This window comes from Centruroides vittatus, unplaced genomic scaffold (genome assembly GCF_030686945.1).
Source record: "Centruroides vittatus isolate TY-2023 unplaced genomic scaffold, ASM3068694v2 scaffold_654, whole genome shotgun sequence".
Classification (NCBI taxonomy): domain Eukaryota; kingdom Metazoa; phylum Arthropoda; class Arachnida; order Scorpiones; family Buthidae; genus Centruroides; species Centruroides vittatus.
This window is the reverse complement of record NW_027122714.1, coordinates 324,804-345,551: the sequence shown is the minus strand read 5'-3', so window position 1 is coordinate 345,551 and position 20,748 is coordinate 324,804. Positions and strand designations below refer to the sequence as shown.

At 35.6% G+C, this 20,748-nt stretch overlaps 1 protein-coding gene across 4 annotated transcripts; it reads right to left on the bottom strand.

The window, feature by feature from the left end:
- Positions 1–23: 23 nt before the first annotated feature.
- LOC136989537 (protein naked cuticle homolog 1-like) lies at positions 24–18,881 on the bottom strand. Of its 4 annotated transcripts, none has more exons than XM_067287740.1 (7): positions 18,724–18,881; positions 17,523–17,620; positions 10,435–10,513; positions 8,162–8,268; positions 7,988–8,083; positions 5,241–5,674; positions 24–1,714 (listed from the first exon to the last, which is right to left on the bottom strand). In XM_067287740.1, the coding sequence occupies exons 1-7, from the start codon at positions 18,746–18,748 to the stop codon at positions 958–960; spliced, it is 1,596 nt and encodes a 531-aa protein (XP_067143841.1). In that variant the 5' UTR covers positions 18,749–18,881; the 3' UTR covers positions 24–957. The 4 variants fall into 4 exon arrangements, with proteins under 4 accessions (XP_067143841.1, XP_067143842.1, XP_067143843.1 ...); XM_067287741.1 differs by having other exon boundaries at positions 8,162–8,265; XM_067287742.1 differs by lacking the exons at positions 17,523–17,620; positions 18,724–18,881 and adding an exon at positions 14,257–14,451.
- Between the last annotated feature and the right edge of the window lie 1,867 nt (positions 18,882–20,748).

Here is a 20,748-nt window from a genome sequence, read left to right as displayed (position 1 = left end):
GATGAATTGCATCAAGTACAAAGTTAATATCAAACTTTTATTACATAATATTTCACAAAAAAAGTTTTTTTACACAACAGCACTTCACAATTAAAAAAAAGCTCCATCTGTACAATAACACTGGCAGAAAAATAAATATTAAGTAGTATACATTTTTGGGTTACTAATTATGTAATAACATTAAAATATACAAATACTATACGAGTCTTGTGCTATAGTTAAAAAGGTTAAACATACAAACATTCAAAACTAATATTTGTACAACTGGACATAACCTCGTCTCGAGGTGATTTTTGTAAAGTCTATGCAGGCAGGATATATATAAAGTTTGGACGGTGATAAAATGGCTCTAATGAGCCAATATGGCTCTCTTATACACAAATTTTGGAAGAGATATGTAGTTACCAACGGTGACATGCCCGCAAGGACTAGTCCCTTCTCTTCTCCAAGCACGAATATTCTCCGTGCATGCTCGTTACTTTAACAGACCAAATTCTGGTGTTGTCAAAGAACAACAAAGTAAAAACACCTTTTATCCTCATTCAACAACAGCAAATCAATCTATTAGTTGTTTAAACTTTTCAAATGTAACGACATGAATTTGTATTTTGTCTTTTTTTTATATAGTATTTTTTGTATGGCACGTTGAATAAATTTGATACAAAAGCATCCGTCGCAGGGTGCGGAATTTTAGTCTTACTCACTCTAAAAACTTATATATACAAGATAATAACTGTTGTAAGCTCAAACTCTTCAAACAAATTTAAAAACTTGCAGCATCCTATACGTTCTGGAACAAAATGAAAAAATAGCAATATTTTCCTTTAAAAACACTATTTACAATTTATTATACAAAATCATTTTTCTTCCTGTTAAAAATTAGTTTAAAACAGATAAGAATAAATAATTTTTTTTATTTATAATGCATAGTTAGTGCCTCAACTCTAAATATTACAGTTATGAATCCACATAATGGTGGTAATGGTGGTGAACGTGCTCGTGGAGGTGGTGGTGTTCGTGACGTTCCACGACCAGTTGTGAAGAACGCCGTGGATGCCCCAGACAGGCATAGCGCCGCATCTGTTCTTTGTGATTACCTGACCCCAGATGCTCTCTCTCGATCCAGTTTGCCACCCTCTGCATTGCCCTCTGATGTTCGCGTTCCCTTTCACGGTGACGTTGGTGGTGGTGATTTGGCGACTGCGCATGATTGGACACGGGAGACACTCCTGTCGGATTGAGAGAAGCACTACGTCCTGGTCTCTGTTTCACTTTTGGTGAATTGGGTACATTGGGATGATGAGGAGTCTCGTAAATGTCGTAAGATTTGGAACGTCTGTGATGATGCCGTTCCCAACTGCACATGTCAAAGCTCAGATTGAGCAAGTCGTTTTTGGGTTCCGAAAATCTGTTGGCATAGACCGCATCATCATTTGTGAGTCTTGTCCTAGTCTGTTCCATCGCATCTTTGTTCCGATGTAGTTTTGAACACAAGTGGTTCCTATCTAGCAATCTGTAAGGGCAAATGAATGAACCATCGTTGCAATTTGTGCCGTACATATCGGGTGGCTTATTACAGTTATCCATTCCTGCCAGATCTAAATAATTGTTCCTCCTGTCCCTGCATCCCGTACCGCGCTCACGGTGTTGGTGTTTGTGTCGGTGTCTATGCCGGTGTTCTTCGACAATGGCCTCGTATCCCTCATGATGACGCCTGAAGACAAACGATTACAGCTATGTTTAATCCAATTTAAAATACATATATAATAAATTAAATTATCATTTAAATCAAATGCTAATTAAGGTGTTCTGCTGTTGTTCTCATTTAACCAAATTAAATACCAAATGGGATCTCTATTTGTACGGTTTCAAGCATTAATTACTATTTATGTTTACAGCAATAATTATAATAAATATTACAGAATATATAGCACTAATTAGAAAAGATAATTAAATTTTACTTGTCAAACTCTCGCTCTGTCATTTCATGTAGTAGTAATAAATACCAGTAATAGCCAAGAAAGTTTTAATTATTATAAATTAAGTTTTTAATTTGTAACGGGAGAAATGTTTATTATACATTTAGTTCCAGTGAGAAGAGTCTAACAATACAAAATTAATGATTGCAATTAGAAGAAAAATGAGTAAAATATATTTAGATAATTCCTAGAGATTTTTAGTGCTTTGAAATTACAATATTTATTGTTAAAGTTTATTGTTGCACACATTTGAGCTAGGTGCAATTATAATATATTATATGTAGAAGTCTTTTAGACCAGTGTTCTGCAACCTTTTCCTACTTGTGGCACACCCATGACACAACACAGCACACCAAAATGTTATTCCCCTCAAAAACATATGATATGATACTATTAATAGAATTATGTAATGCCACTAACCTATTACTATTATTATTAAACAGACATCAACATCTGTGAGCAAATTTATTTTACATATAATTTCTTAGAATACATAAAAATGCATGGTTTGTAATAAAGAATAAACAAACACCATCTTATTTCATCAGTGCTGCAGCAGAGAATAAAATACAAGCATAAGAAAGTCAACAACTGTGATAAAAATATAGGGTATAAATAAAACTTGAAATTAACAAATATGTAAAAGTTCACGTCACACCTTTCTCCATGTGACGGCACACTGGTTGCAGAACACTATTCTAGACAACGAAAGTCAGTATTTTCTGTCAGATCGAACATGAGATCAGCAATATCAGTCTAAATAACAAAACAAAATTGCCATCTTCACTTTAGAATTACAAATGTCTACATAATTGATGAGAACTGAAATATACAACAAATACATATATAATAAGAAATGCTTACTGGACCTAATTTGTATATTTAATTTTAATATACAACAAAATTTACCAGAATGTAAGGTGATATATAACATGCCCACAAACATTTATACTTTTGTGGAGTATAGTATGTTGGAACTGCATTGGTCTTGATGCATAATGTATATATAGCCAATTCTAACCAATGTAATGTATGCACAAACAAAATTGAGGAAATTAACACATTACACAAACACATTATTAAATATGTTTGTCATCTTGTCACAAGTGAATGCAGTTCCTATCCATTTCATTGATAAAACAAAAACAAAAAAAAAGATTACAGTAATAGTAATGTTAAACTCCACAACAGTTTCTAGAAAAACAGTTAAAATAAGTATTTTATGAGTCTAGAACAGTGGTTCCCAACCGGTGTTCCGTAAGCATCTCCCAAGTGTTCCGCAGATTTAGTCGCAAATCAGAAAGTGTACAATCGTATTCGAGCCGCCAAATATCAAAAAATTAAAATCATAAAATTTTCATAAACTTAAATATATATGTACGACTCGTACTTATGGAGTGTACTACTGTTTCAAATAAGATAAAGGCAATGATAAAAACTGAATGAAATATGTAAAACACATCAGGCACAAGTTTCCCATTAAAACTTATTTAGGTATATTTTTTCCTGTCTTAGAATTGGCGTTAATAATATGAGTAGAGATTTTGAATTATAACTGCTCAATTCTAATAAAATAACTGATGACAAGCTTATGAATTTCATATTAACTTAAGTAAGTGTACTGCTAAAGAAAATTGCTCACAAAAGTGTTCCGCATCCTAGGAAAGGTTGGGAACCACAGGTCTAGAACATAGATTTTAGTTAAGATATCCTACCCATTTATTGCATTGTTCTAGAAATTACTTACTTATTACCCTTTCTTAACTAGTCTGTCTGCTATAACTTGCACATGCTTCTACATGAAATGGTGAACTATCTTTTGTAAGATTGTCTCCCAGACTAAATTTATAATAATTAATGATGATTGCATTTTTATTAGGACACTTATGTTGCTTCTACAATGAGATGGGTAACACGGGATAATTTTTTAGCATATGGCACTGAGCTGGCTACTTTATTTTTCTTTTCATATGTAAAGTTAGGGCAAATGAACTATATTAATTTGCACTCTATAGTAAATCTATTCTTCATTCATGTGTTTTAAAAATGAATGAAATAAAAATTTAGAAATGTGTAAAATATTTACAAAATATCCACAAAATACAGTGTGTGTAATGTAATAATGTGTTAATGATGAATTCTTGAAATGTAATTAATTTATTATTATTCTGTTTGTATGTTGTTCAAAATTTTGTGAAAGATTTCTTTACATGTTATTCCAATGTTACATGCAAGATATTGAAAGAATAGTTCTATTGTGGCCAAACTGCAGCTTGCAAGCCACATGCAACTCTTCTAGACCCTTATTGCAGTACCAGCATAGTTATACACTATTACATGTAGGTAAGTAACACATCTCAAGTTTATAAAAAGAAACTGTGTAACTATACAGGAGCCACAACGAAGGCCTAGAACGACTGCAATTCGGCTACAGTGGGATATATCCATCATCTAAAATTTATGAAGGAGCTTTTTGCATTAGCTGCTTAGTAATATTTTGATGATGCATCAAATGCAAGGCACATAGAATGAAACATTCATCTGATGCAAGGAGGATGAAATAACAAAGTTAAATTTAGATTAATTTCAAAATAAAAGAACACCCATACATAAATTGGGCTATACAATGTATTTGTAATGGAATAATTATATTGCATTACATTCCATAGGAGGAGGATTGCATACTGCAATAAATCTTATAAAGTAATTAGACATTTTGAAAACTTGTGCAACATTTGCCTCTTTCCTTATTTTCTAATCATTACATGCTTATTGATGAAATTATTACAAAGGTTGCTTCTAGCCCTTGGTATAATATAATTAATTAAATTATCAACAACCGTGAGGCAGATAATAGTGAGGGCTTGTCAGACCAATGATGGGCACAAACACTCAGGGATCAAGTGAAAACAATTTAATGAACACAAAAAAATTACTACATAAGTATAGAAACGAAAAAACAAAATGCATTTCAGACTATTTTCGGACAACTGATGAGGGACTATTTCCTATTGGGAAAATAGTCCAAAATGCATTTTGGGTTTTCATTTCTATAATGTAGTAATTTTTTTGTGTTTATTAAATTGTTTTCACTTGATCCCTGAGCATTTGTGCTCATCATTGGTCTGATAAGCCCTCACTATATCTGCCTCATGGTTGTTGATAATTTAATTATGCTTATTGATGTTTTATATGGGCAGTTATATTTATGTATATGAGAAATCAAAGTAAAATTACTACAGAAATTAACACAATTCTTACCTCTTGTTTTCATTATCTGCACAAATTTTCTCCCCGGCATCCTGCGTCCACTCAGAATTTTCAACCTTCTGATTGCCTGCCCTGTGAGCCTTGCGCAACCTTATGGAGGGTGAAGCCATGCTTTTGACGATTGGTGAAGGTATCCTTCCCAATTGGGGACTGTGGTACCTCACGTCTGTCTCGGGGATCTTGTCGTCATTCGAGGTGCACAGATAGGTGGAGTTTGTGTTGGTGCTGTAGTCGCTGTGGAGGGCGTTGTCAAGTTCTACTCTGTTCTCACACTCACTGGTCTCCTCCTCTTTCGTGCAGCTGTCCGTGCTGCTGTCCGGTGTGACCGCCAGACGAACTTTAATGGTCCTGCTCCCGGATGGGGGCAACTTTAACGTTTTTCCTAATGCATCGCATATGGATCTCATGACAACCTTCTCTACATCCTAAAACAATTTTAAAACAATCAATTATTTTGGAATCAAAAGAATAATAATAATAATAAAAAGGATAGTTCATGCATTTGTGTGATTTAACTAAACTGGCATCACCAGTTTTAGGCAATACTTTCTCCAATACATCCCAATTATAAATAATAGTACATAATTATTCTGAATCAATAAAAAATGGCAACTTTTCAGGTTTTTTTTTTCTTCAGCTTGTATTAAAGATATACAAAAAAAGAGCTTTCCCAAATGAACGTAGGAAAAAATTATAAATTAAATTATACATTGCCGATTTTCTTTCATCCCTGCACAAATCCCACTGCAACACAAATTCAATTCTATGAATAATTTGCATTACATGTTACAGAATAGCCACAAACTCCCTATATATTCTAGTTAGATATTATCTGCTGCTCTATTCTCTGCACAAAATTTTAATTTTCTTCACATTCTTTGGCATCATCCTCCATACTGATGGTTGGAAGTCATTAACGTAATCCCCAATAGATGCTTTTTAAGTATTCAATTGTTGCAAGAAAGAATTTTAAATTTACTTTCGCAGTGCTCCAAAGTAAATCATCGTGTATTATCGTATCTGGGCTTTGAGAAGGCACACGTTATTGTATGTGTTCAATCCATTGTTTGCCAATTGCCAAGATATTCCCTTAACTGGAAGACTTGGAACACATCACAAATAGGAATTACAAAGCCAATTCCATACAATTTTTGGACTATTAAATATATTGACCTTATTTTAGAGGGAACAGACAGTGGGAGCATTTTTATTCTGAATATATGCCATAACTCTTTACGAATGCAAATTATATGAATTTTAATCAACACACAAATCTTTAATCATTCTTCATCTTAATATCAAAAAATTTATCTTCCATTTCCAAAACACATCTAACCACAAATGGGTGTCTGCAGTATGCAATCAATCCAAGATTTATGGAAGATATTGCATAAAAAATTACATGAGAGTAACATATCATTCCTATCTTGAATTTGGCATAATTGTAAAATTGAACTTTGTAAGCATCAATTCTGAGACTCATTAGTAATGACAGAGCGGTGGATTGATAACACTTTAATATCAATCAATACTTGAAACATATTGTAAACATTATCGTTATCATACTGCAAATTCAAGCATTGATTTTGCAATATGATAATTATTGATGATTTACAGTAATTATCATAATTAGCAGTAAGTTTTATCCAGTGGTGATGAATATTTTACTCCAAAGATTCTTTTTGTAAAATAAAGCCATCTTCAACTTCATTGAAGACAAATGTCTAGGAATACCATCCAAAGCATTTTTAAGACTTAAGGTTTGTGTATTTATAATTTGCACTACTCAGTTTAAAACTAAATAGAAATTATGTGATGTCGGTTATTGTGTCAGAGATTAATGATTAGATATTCACTAATTTACGTTGGAAATACACTAAGCTAAACTGAATTAACTGTTGTTTGTGTATGTATCATCTCCAGATATAAATCCGAAGTAAAATAATATTTTAGATTACATCTAATATCTTTCTTATCTTTGAATACTTCATTTCTAACAAGGTCAGTTGTTATAATAGGTGGAAGAACGGAGATTTCTACCAGTACTCAAATCGTACGGCATCTTTTGACATAACCGACAATAGGTGAACAATGCTCGGCCACCCATCTAAGAGCAGCGAATAGATGGGGCAGACAGAGCAATCTAACCCACCCTGCCGTCTAATTCCCCAATTTTATTGCCAAAATCACCCCAATGGATCAGCACGCAGCATGCAGGTACCACCGGAATAGTTTCTGCTACGTCTAAGCTGTTTGTTGCCTAACACCTAAAAACAAAGAAGCTACACCACATTAAAGACCAACACCAAACAATAATTTCACATATTACAAGCTAGAAGTGATGTACGTCGAACAGAACTGCAAAGTACAACCATTTACCAGAAAAGTTACTCCAAAAGGACCGAACAGCCTTCGAAAAGGCAATTTTTCATAATTAAAGTGTATTTCGCAGCATCCTAGAGGGTTGGAGGAGGGGAAGGAAAAAAAAAAAAGAATCCTGTAATTAAACGTGAGGAATTAAACGATCACGACGTTGTTACGAGAGGTCAAATTCGCCACTCTCTCCAAAATTTATTACCAAGAGTTTCCTTAACATCTATTAACTAGAAATTGCCCCGAACAGGCATTGTGTAAATTGCTCTGTCACGTGTTTATCCGCATCGATCCTCTAATGACGACGGCTTTTTTTAAAATCATCTTTTATCATTTTTTAATTAATTAATAACAAAACATTTTACCTCCTTGCTAAATTTGCTGTGTCCGTCGAAGTCGTAGAGTGTGAAAGAAAATTCCTGCTTCTCCCTATCATCCACGGTCACGCTGCAAGTCGCTTCCTGCGGGTCAAAGGTCGCAACGTTAACTCAATCTCGCGATTTAAAAACGAATAAAAAAAAACTTAATTAATTACGCACCGTGCTATCTTCCTTCTCGTTCTTTTCCTCTTCCGCCTTCTCTGGCGTTTCCTCTTTTTCTTCTAATTTCTTCATGTTCGAAGTTTCATCTTCGGGAGGGAGTACTACTACAAACAATGCTTTCGTGAGTTTCGGTATAGTATTTCAAATTATTTTATTTAAAAAATTAATTATTGACATTTAAAAATCGAGGGGGCAAAGCGCGTACGAGCGGGTGCAGTTTTCAAGGTCAACAACACGGGGGAGAGGAAAGAGCGAACTTTCACTCTTCAGCTGCCACTCGATCTGAGGAGTTCGGTCGTCCTGCGATACAAACCTCGATTTTTCGTGAAACAAAAGGGAAATTTAAACACTCGCCAAGTACGTTCTGGGAAAGCGTGGCACGCGCGATCCTCACTCACGTGGGGGTTGGATAAAACCGATTCGGATCCTCGAGGACTAGCGAGAGAAAAAAATGGGGGAAGGCGAAGCGGGGCGGAACGGAGACGCGTTAGAAATCCCCCACTCGCCCTTACCTGACACTCGAAAAGGACCCGGCCTATCTTGCCATCCCGACTTTTCCAAAAGAATCGCTGACAATAGCTCCCTTGTGGTACGCCGCCGGGTCCTCTTTGGCTCTCTACCCCCGCGCCCCCCGCGCGGAGGGGACTTTTGATTAGTCCCAGCATGCCGGCCCCATCCGCGTTCGGGGGGACGGATGCATCCACAATGTCGAGAAGACTAGGTCGGGCGAGATCAAAGACGAGAGGCAGGTGAGTCCAGACGGTCCGGCAATGAATAGAGCCACTTAACCATCGGGTTTATCCCAGCCCCCGGCTACGCTTGTGAGGAACTCTCAGAGGGGGAAGAAGACGGATGTATGTCAGACCCTGCAGGGTTCGGCCGGTCAAAGACGCCGACAACCCTTCTGCCTGTTCCGAAAGCCGAAGCACGATTCTTGTTTCGGCCCCTTTCTGCGTGTCGGGGGGCAGTTAATTGGTCCTCGTCCCCCCGGACTGGAAAAGCCGGGCGAGATGGCCCTTCATTCCTCCCCCTCCGTACCTTTTTTTTAATTATATATATACGTATATATTCTCTTCTTTCAACCGGCCACCGCTAGGAGGATAAAGATCGCTTAAAGTAAATGCCTTACTTACGACGAGCAGCGCCATATTGTCCACGGCGACGTAATAAAATGACGTCGCTAATTGAATTTTTGGAATTCTTGCCCCACCCGTTCGTCTCCAATTTAAATTTTTAACTCGAAGCGAATCGCAGGCGAATAAATTCTAGGAAAACTCTACGCCATAATTATATTGCCGTAATTAAAAGATGGCGACGGGATGTAGGTAACAGAAACCCAACGCCAGCATAAACTGGAAAAAAAAAAATTCTTTGAACCTTGTAAAGCCTGCTATTAATCGAAGACTCGCTGCCTGGAGCTAAAGGCAGAGAGAACACGAATCGAAAAACCATGGGGTACCTCAGAAGGTGCGATTCACCACACCCCCGACACCTAGAATCTTACCACCTGGTGAATTACAGAATTGGCACCGACACCGTCAGACTTCCTGCATTCGTCTTATTACGGATGCAATAAAAATTTTAAATTAAAAGTTTTTTTATTTTTTTTTACCATGGGCGCATCTGTCAAATTACTCCAGGAGCAACAGCGAGTTCTAGCATCTCTACCGACTCGCGTTAAATTACTCGAATTAATTCAATTTTACGCCGACTTTCGCCGGTTATTAAATAATACGAAACATAAAAATCTCAAACGAGATTAATTTTATTCGAAAATTCTCTCGATGGAGGAAACGCGGCTCCGCTTCCACCTCTTCGTCTTGAAGTAATCAATGGCAGACGTAATTAAATTTCCATTTATGAACGCGCATTTAAAAGAAAGAATTCTTCCGAGGACTATTCTCGAACGCAAGCGCTAAGCGAAGCGATACACTCGTTATAAACGTTTATTTACGAGAGCCGATGGTGTATAACTGGAGCGCTATTAAAATTAATGAACCGTACGAATTCGTGTTTATGTTGGATGGATAAGTAGGAATGGAAAAAAAGCTGACATAGATTGTTCGGAGCAGATTTTCGAACGCATTACACGGACGATACTTATTAATGAAGCGGATCACCATTTATCATCGGAGCGTTTTTTTTTAATCCCTTCTTCTTCTTGTTAAATGTTGGAAAAAAATAAACCGTTTTCGAGTTTCGAAGGAATAATTTGGCAGGTGAGACGGTTTTTAAAAATAGGAGGTAAAGGTGTACGAGAGGAAACAAACCTTGAAGCGGAAACCTTTCGTTCGGCGACGAAGGTGACTTGATGCAAGAGTTATCTTCACATAGCGAAAAAGAAAGTTCCTGTAAAGAAAATAAGATTTTTTTCAGTGAAGTTTTCGATCCATTCTGCGACGAAAATCGATTTTTCTCTGTTTATAATAACATCGTATCTTTTTTATTATTATTGTTATTATTTTAATAAATATATTTTTTCTTAAAAAAAAACAAGACCGAAGTCAATAGGACGGCATCCAGAAAGACGACATTCCTCGGCAAGCGGGTCAATCGCATTCGACTGCGCATGCCTCGTCGTCACTTTCTTCGTGCGATACCGCGTCTTGACCCGATTAATCTATCTCGAGCCGGCCCACACGCGTCGTTCTCCCTTTTAAAAATGGTTAGCGGAAGTCAATTATGTAGTACGTAAAGATACGCCAAACCATCGCGTGCCGATAACGTCATCCCCGTCCCGTCCAAAAAGTAAAGAAAAAAAGATATATATTTATATATATATTGATTAAAAACGATCCGTTTTGCTAAAGTTAGCAGTTTCATAAATTCGAACCCGATACCAATTTTTTTTATTATTATTAAAAATTGTTAGGTGGCGCTTAATAAAGCAGATAAATCCACTCGAGGCGACACACAACAGCAAAAATTAAATATATTTGATAATGACACCTCCTTAAAAATTAATATAAAAATAAAAATTTATAATGATGTGTTTGTTACGATAAAATTTTGTTTTGAAAATAATAACCCGATCTACCATTCCAAACGATTATTATTGGGTTTGGCATCGGTAAAGGTGTAATTTAGATCGAACAATTTGTGCGGTTGCAGCAGATATAAAAATCAACAACTTGAGTTGTTTTTAACAATATCCATTCCGACTATCAATCATGGAGTCGATATCATCTTAGAAACACGTTTTCCATTTGTTATATCATCTTTATTGTATCGATTTCATCAAAATACTACACAAACAACCGACTTAAAATGCCTACGAACAGCCTCGCCAGCCGATAATTCAAACTCATACTCCAAAAAATAAATGAAAATAATAATTTTATCCGCCCTAACTAAAATTAATTTTGAAATTCAAAGATACGTTCATAGTTTTCACAAAAATAACATGGTGGAAAGCTTTTGTGTCTATTGATTTCCAGCACGACAATTTTTCTCAGAAGTAAACAATAGAGAAGTTGAACAACAGGAAATACGATAATAAGGTTTGGCGAGTCGAGTAGCTTAAGGCGTTTTGCCCACTTTGTTTCACGGATAATCGAAAAACCGATTACAACACGAAACTGAAGCATCCAGTTGGAACTGTTTGTCTATTAAACAATAACACAGTTCGGAATTACTGCAGTTAAGATAATTAAAACCTTGCGAATGCTGCGGCTTGCAATGCAAATTTACAAAATAGCCATTTTGCCCCGCGCTGTGTGGTTATAAACAATTGTTAGAGAGGAGTAAAAGTAGAGGGTACCAAAAGCGTTTTGGTTTAATATGAGTATTCGTGTCACGAATTCGGTTCATCGGCGCGATTTCCATCTCAAAGAATTTCATGGTTAATTAAATGCTAGCTTTTCCCGGAAGGTAGATCGAGTGTTGAATTAGAAACACATATACTCTTTAGAAAAAAAAACCTCAATTATTATTTCATAACGCCGTTTTTTCCCCTTCCATCTCCTCCTCCCATTCCAAGGATAACGCCCTTAAAGCATTTAATTATCAAAATGGTTTACGGAGCGATGGGGAAAACTCGAAAACAATAGTAATTAACAAAGATTATCCTCGAGCCATTACTCTAATGGTTTCCATTTTGGAAAGCAATCACCGCTTGGGTTCGAAAACGTGGTAATGTAATTTCACAGTTTAGAGATTTATGTAGTTTGATAAAGTGTTAAAGATGGGATAATTAACATTTTGAATTAATTTTCAAACTCTTCTTGATAGTAACTAGATGCATTGAGTTAAATAATGATATTTTTTTTTAAAATTGCATACTACCGATATTACTGCCCATCATTAACTATTTCGCAAAACACTAATAAATTTAAACAATCGTTTCATAAAATTGTTAATGCGGGACGGTGCGATCGGCAGTTTATTCATTTTTTTAATAGAAAAAATTTTGAAAGATTAAACGATTCAAATTCGATTTATAATTATAAAAATATTTTATTCGTTGTATAATTATTTAGAAAAAAATCACGTGACGTCAGATGGCTAAGATATACACGCAGGGAGAAAAACAATTAGATACGGCGTCAAATCCACGCGTTTTCCCCACTACCCCATGGCGGAAAGCCGAGTAAATTACAGGGCAGGATACATTAGACGGCCGAGGTGGATATTAAAGCCAATCACCAGAAGACGGCAAGAATCCAGCAACGTATGATTATAGTGTGGGGATGCCGCTCCTAACGACACCTCCAGTTCGCGCACGAGTGCAGGATTTCTGGGATATTTCATGGCTCCCCCGACTATTCTCCTCTCTCAGCATCTTCCCTTGGGTCTGTTTGCTCCCGTTCGCATCTTTAAACGACGTTCCCATCACGTAATAGCCCCAAATCCTCTTCCGAGCATTCGCGGAGGAAAGTGATAATCGATAATTTTCAGCACTTTATCCCCCGAAAACTTTACACCTCCGTCGAAAACGTCTGATACGTTCGCATTAAAATATACAGTAATAATAATTATTAAATGGCACTTAACTGAAATTACCTTTAAAAAATAAATACCCTCCCTAAATCCCTATATCTTTATATACAATTTTATACAAAATTTCCCTAAATTTCTCATCAAAATATACAAATCACTAAGGGGAGAAAACTATATTATTCATATTAAAATCTTAATACTTTAAAAGATAAAAAAATATATATTTTATAATAAATCTATTAAAATTTAAATAGTTTGCATCCTTTGGAGGTTAAACGCATAGAAATATGCGATTAAGATGATGAAGATTTAGGGAATTTAGATATATTTTAGATTATTACGTAAAAAGGGAATCGATTTATGAACTGAAGTAATTGTTTCGGAAATTATTTAATCAATGGCACGTATAAGAGGCACATTTCCGTCTTCCGAAATCCCCGACGTGTATCCAATAATGGACGACGTTCTACTGTTTTTTCCCTTAAAAACTGCCCAGATATCAAGCACAATGATAAATTTTTCGTCATAAAAATGATTTAGGTCGTAAATAACAAAGGGAAAGAGAGAAAGAGAAGAAGGGGAGAGAATGTTGTCTTCCAGGTTTTTCAATTACATTTATTTCGATAAAAATAACGTAACGGCAACGATTTATAACGTTAATATAGCTATATATATATATATATTCCCCCTCCTTCTTGCCATCGAAAAGTAGAGAATATAACGGAAACTCCTTTTTGGTAATCAGTGTTCGATATAAATTCGATCATAGGAAAAGGACATATGCCTGACACAGCATGAGTCACGCGCAGATTCGTCATCCTCCTGCGTCTGAGGGAAAATGAATCACGAGTCGAAACGGCCGATCACCATAGCTATCAAGAAAACCAGAAGAAAACATCCAAAACGATCCTGCACTCGATCATTCTTCACTTCGTGTACAAAAATAAGGTATAAAAACAAGATATTTCGCTCCGTGTAGAGAAATTCACCCCCTTTAAAAATACATCTTAAAAATATTATTTTTTTTTTTTTTAATCTGAACGGGTACTGGCAACGCTTTCTCCTAATGAATTTTCTCATTAAAACAATAGTGTTGCCAGATGCAATAAAAGAAAAAAATAATAATAGTAATTAAAAAATAATGCGTCACTCACCAGCGGGCATTCCGATAGAGTTCTTCCCGCTTTACCTAATGCGTTGGAAAGGCGCAGCAGAGTAAATTTCGGCAACTTATTAAGTAGACTCATGACCGCTGCTTCTCATGATGACTGAGATAGACCAGATTCACTTTGCCGCCGAAGACATGAATGAAAGCGAATCAACCTCTGCCAACCGTAGCCATGGCAACGGGCGCGTTTCCATTCCATCCCGAGGGTTGGGGAACGTGACTAGATGGAGTGAACGTGACTGGCGGCGCCTGCGCCGGAAGGCCATCGACCAATAAAAAACGCCGATAAAAAGGGAAAGTAGGTAGGGACGCGAGCGGTATCGCTTATCGAAAGCGAATTTAAATGATCCGACGGTTGTAATTTATACCGTGGCGCATCGAACTCGCAAGCCCCGCGTTACGCGCCAATCTCGGCGGATGGGCGTCGCGCGTAGACGAGACGAGACGAGAAACTCCTCCTTTTTCCTCCGAGAAGAATAAAAATGATAAATAAATAAATCTGCACACGGACTCGTGTTTACAATACGCGTGCAGAGAAAAGCCGGGGTGGAGTGACCGGCCGTATAGTCCCATGTATGCGGAAAGTTGGCAACTTTCCAAGGAGACCGGCCCCGCAAGAGGGGAATCAGGGGGACAGCCTAACTACTAACCGGCAGCTTTTGATGTTCGGCCTTCTCCCATTCTGCCTGGTAAAGGGAGGGACGGTAAGGAAGTCAGTCACCAGCAATACATTCCCTTCAACTCGTGCTACTTATCAGTGTCGGCACGTGACTAAGATGTCACCCCAGAGTTTTGCATGGCTTCTTCGGCACTTTTCCTACGATACCGGATTTTATATTTATATAAATATTCATGGCTATATATTATTCGGCGTGGGATAAGAAGAGAGAGAGAGAAAGACCTTAGTTAAATATCGGCCCTCCTCACTTCTTTTTTTTTATTCTTTCTTCCCTTTCTACTCTAATTAACGAGGCAGGCGTGTCTGTAATTGCCGAGAGAGAGTAAAAAGCCAAGTTCAAAGACAAAACCGACAACCACCTGGCCTTTTATTAACAAATTTAAATGAATTTACTCTTAAAATATGTACACGTTACGCGCCCTGGATGATTATTAACTCTTAAGTAACTATCAGGACGGATCGATGGCGATCATCTTTGCTGTACTGGCCAACAATACCCGGTATTGTTCCCACCACCGTTGATGCCAATCGCGATTTGTGATTGTCGGTCGGTTGGTCGGTCGGTCTGTATGTGCCGCTTCTATCTCATAATAGAAAGACCAACGGCGTTCGTTATACCTTTTGATCTATGCCGCCACAGTATACTGTTGTTTACGGATTTCCACGTCCCACGCTTAGTAATGACGTCACTGACTCCAGTTTATATATAGACTTCCTCAAAGTGTAATCGCATTTTGAAACGGCGCCTCTTTAAATCTGCGAAAGTTTTTCTTTAATTCTTTTTTAAAGCCAGACTTAAGGGAAAAATCGGAAAATTTAGCAAACAGTCGCCGTCAAACTCTCCCCCATTGTTTTATCAATTTTTTTAATTTAAGCGGAAAGACTTGACAATTTAAATTTAAAAAATTTATCAATTATAAAATTAGGCAAGATATTTCAAATTTTACAATATAAATCAAAGGAAATGTCCCGTTTCGAAGTTAAACAACAGAAATAAATTTCCCTTTTTTCCTTTCCCGAATAAATAAAACGGTAGTAGCGCGCAGTGACACCAACCAGCATTTTTTTTAAATATTAAATTCGTCACAGTGTTTAAAAACCGAATCATCATCGACGTAACAATAATACGAAAGGAATTTCAAAATGGTTCCTTAGCAGAAATAAGACTATAGCCGAGGAAACTGTCCTTCGTCTCAAGGACTGTTTTTATTTCATTTCATTTTATTTTCATTTTTTTCTCGAGCGACCAGAGAGGATAAAGTGCGTTCGTGGCAAACGGCACGTGCTTTTTCATCGCCCGCTTTTGATGGGGTGGAGGATATCATCCACAAACACACACGGGAGTGGTTGTTATCTTCCGAGAATCATTGTGACGTCAAACGGAATGGACGAAAATAAAGCTTTTAAACTTCGTCACGTACTTTATATAAATTCCGAAACGGTTTTAAACCCCGATTTTTCCCTTAAAAATCTACCAGAGAAATGACCATAATCCCTACTAATTCGATTTTTAACGATCTGGAAAGTAGATATGGATGAAGGCAATACAGGGTTTTGACACGTGAACGATTTACGCGCCCTCTTTTTTTCCCAAAGTTAAATTTTCTCGAAGTGATTAAATTTATCTTACCTCTTCTTTTGAATTAAGAGGATGTTTTACTCAAAGAAGGCACACAAATTTTATATATATATATATATATATATATATTTGTTACAAAAGAAACAACTCGCGCGTGCCACCAGAGAAGAAAGGACGTCCGAATGATTTACAAGTGTTGCCATCCCCTACCAACAACCTCTTCCATTTTAAATTTTACCGCACTTAAAAATCCGCCCGAAATATTTTCGTGTTTGGCATTTTAAGAGATCTAGAGCATGGCGAACGTCGGAGATTCACGCGTGATTCTAATCGTAATTCAACTATTTTTTGACGTCACGAACACAGGCCCACACACTTAACTATGGAGAAATATATACACACAAAAAGGAGCTTAAAAATAAAAGAAGTTTAAAAGAAAAAAAGAACTTAAGTCACGCCAGGAAGAACAATGACCTATTTATAAACTTCTGCGTTTCGGCGCTAGAAAATATACTTTTGTTCTGTCCGTTGGGTAATTCAAAACGTGGCAACCCCCTTTGACAATTCGACGTCGGGCCCCCCTTAGTTAAGGCCTCTTTTTTTATTATTATTTATTTTTTTAATGGTATCGTCTGCCACAAGCGGCGAGCCACAAAAGCAAATTATTGAGCGCCGTACCGGATTCTCGGTTCGACCAGATGGTGGCTAGTGATACACGGCTTCCTTTCATCTTCGCCGACGTCGAGGGACAACAACAGGCTCGTGCAGGTGGCCGTGACGTCACGTGGCACGACCTTCGTTAAAGTAAAAATCACCGATCGCGCGCTCTCTTTCTCTCTCTCTACGCTTCGATATAAATTATTATTATACATTTCTGTGCCGCCGTTCTTCATTTTTTTATATCCGTAATTACTTTGCTCGAATTTTAACTTAATGGAAAGCGAGATAATTATAATTAGTTATAAACTATCGATCAAAATTAAAACGTATTTACCGAACAGGCGAAGGAATCTCGAATGGATTTATTATAGATGCTATCTTCATCGACTTGGCAAAGGGGATTGAAGTGAGCATTTACTACGAAGCATTCTCCTATAAAAATACAAAAGAAAAAAAAAATTATATTATGAATCACATTTTAGTTATCGCTTATACTAATACAGGCAAATGGCGTCCGGTAATGAAATTTCTAAGCCCACTAGATAACAAAATCGGTGCGAGTATGAACGTTGTTCTGAATAAATTTACAAAAATTTCGGAAGAAAATGGTAGCTTTAGTGCTTCTAATGACATAAAACAGCTGTTCTAAACAATCAGAATCGCAATTAAACTTTCTATAGGATGTAACTGGCGTAAGTAAACCAGATTCCAAAATAAGCATCGTCATTCTGCATCAAATATACAATTTTTTTAATGGAATAAAACGGAACTAACTCTACTTATCATCAGAAAATATTTAATTTTAACTTAATTATATAATTACTACTAAACTCTGCGTTTAAAAGTTGTAAATAAAAGTTTTATAAGCCATTTTACTACGAAATAAAGCGCGATTTTTACAGTAAAAATCGCTAAAACTAGAGAAATTCCAGTAGAAGTTACTTTTAATTAAATTTTACATACAAAAACTGTACTTAAATTAACTAAAAGTAACACCTACTGAATTTTCTCCGGGTTCGGCGCTTTAGAAAGTATTTCAGAAACAATTAAATTACGAAAAATCCACGCGGTTCCGTGCTTTTAAAACACGCTTTTAAAGTAATTTTCAATGGAATAAAATCGTTTCAAAGAGCTGAATAATTGTAATTATTAATTAAAAATGTGAAGTCGCGCGGTTATAGCACCGTAAACAGTAAATAAATTGCCTAACTTTTAAACAATTTGTGAAATAAATAAACATTTTAAAGCGATTTTAAATTGGATTCATAAGTAAATATCCCGAGCAGAAGTTAACTTTGTCCAAAATAAACCTTTCTAAATTAAACATGGAGTAAAAAAAAGAAGCGGAAGCGGATATACTACTTTAAAGAGAATAAATAATATTTAGAAAAAAAAGAAGGAAAAGAATTTTACAATTATCCAACCCGAAAAATCACGTTTAACGAGTAACTTAACTGAATGAAACGAGATAATTATGATTTGTGTACAAAGTGTGGGACATTTTAAGGGCCGAAATTAAAAATAAAGGAACGTACCATGCTTGCTCTGCACTTTTCCCATATCAACAATCTCAGTCCGAAGCGGTTCATCACATTAGGGAAACCACGACAACATACGACATCATAACAACAAACACATCATCCATCCGCCATTCAACCCGTCGACGGTGTGACCATTAGGAGGCGTGGACGTGCCACCGTAAAGGCGACCAATCGCTAAACGACCTCATGCGCCATTTTGTAAAAGTAAAATAAATCATACTCGCTCTTCTCCGTTTTTATTAATAACGAAAATAAACTTTCATGTAATAAAAAACGTTTACGAAATAAATCGAAAACTAAATCGGACGTGATGACGTCACATTTTATTTAAAAAAATTACAAGCGGTATCAAGCGTTGATATTATTCGACGAGGGACGGTTTTAATTACTATCGTTTTCTACGCGTCGTTTTTGTTGTTTTATTATTTAATTTGATAATTGCAGGATTAATCGGTAAATCGGCGATTCAAAAAGACAGTTTCGGATTACGTACGCCAGTCGGTGCTGATGTCGCCGTTGCGGTTTCTTTGATGCCATCCTGTTGCACGGCGGTCGTATGTCATACGAGGAGAAGGCTTCTAGCTAACGTCGGCGGGACGGGAGATTTATTTATTTTATGCGCTCCTATCTCTCTTCTGAGGAATGATAAACAAGTGTCTATATAAATACAAATATCTTAAAGACGATAACGCGGATAACAAATTTAGCGCTTTGTAAATAATAATAGCGGCCTTTTAAAGATACGTTGGCGCAATTTGGAATGTTGGAAATAAAAAAAATGAAATTTTACTATAAACAGAGTATAAAATTTTATCTGGCCATTGAATTTGTTATTTTTAAATTTATTTTTTATCATTTAAACTATAAAGGTTATTACTGTATTTATGAAATATACATTTACAGTCGCATTAAATATTAGTTAAATTTATTAATAAAAGTTAAAAGATTTTAAGGAAAAGTGTTTAATTTTTTTATTTTTAATATTATCAAATATTAAAAGTTATAAAAATTTTAAAAAATTATAAATCGTTCATAAAAACACATAAAACAGATTTTAAATATAAAAATATTATTGGTAATTATTAAATTTGTAAATTGGTTCTCAATATATTATTGTCTTAAAAAGGTATAGAATGATTAATAAAATACATTTAAAATTTTCTGATAAATATTATATTTAAATTTTAAATATTAGATGAGCTAGCTACATGAGCGCCATCTAAATTTTAAAATATGTAATAATTTTAAAATGTTTATTTAAAATATATAAATATAAGATTGTGTTGTGACGTTACACTTTTATAAAGTTTGAAATATTTAAAAAATTATATGAAAATATAGTAAATATTAATATATATGTTTAATGCTTTTACATCAGTATATTAGAGAACTTATTTAGAGTTAATTGAGTTATCACTTGGTTTCCATCCCTACAGTTAGCAATTCAAACACGTTGCAAGTGTTTATTTATACATTTCAATAATAAAAATCGAGTTTACATAACGATAAATACGCATTTACTTATTAAATATGTCCACAATATTATTAAAATGTATTTCGAAACTAAAACATATATTTAGATAATATAAATCTGGCGCCGCTTCCTAAGCGAAACTAATTAAATACAGTATATTTATATAAATTATATTATTTATGAATATTTTCATGAACTCTTCGTGAACCTCTCGTAGTCATTGTTGTATAAATAAACCTTGTATTGTATATTTAACTCCGTTGATCCCAGTAATTCACATAAGTACATAATTCAAGGTTGATCGGAATCACCGGATATTCAAGATCCAAATTTCACAGAGGTCCAACAAATTTGAATAAATTCCGTCACGGCTTTTCAACCAATTAAGTTTTAAAAACTAATTAATTCACACTAGTTCGTGCGTCGATTTAGTTTTGAAATTTAAACACGAATAGCGAATGACGTTACATGAATCATTAAAAGCTGAGGATGGTGCAGGTGCATTACAGATTTATTTCATTACTAATTATTCCAAAGTTTATTTC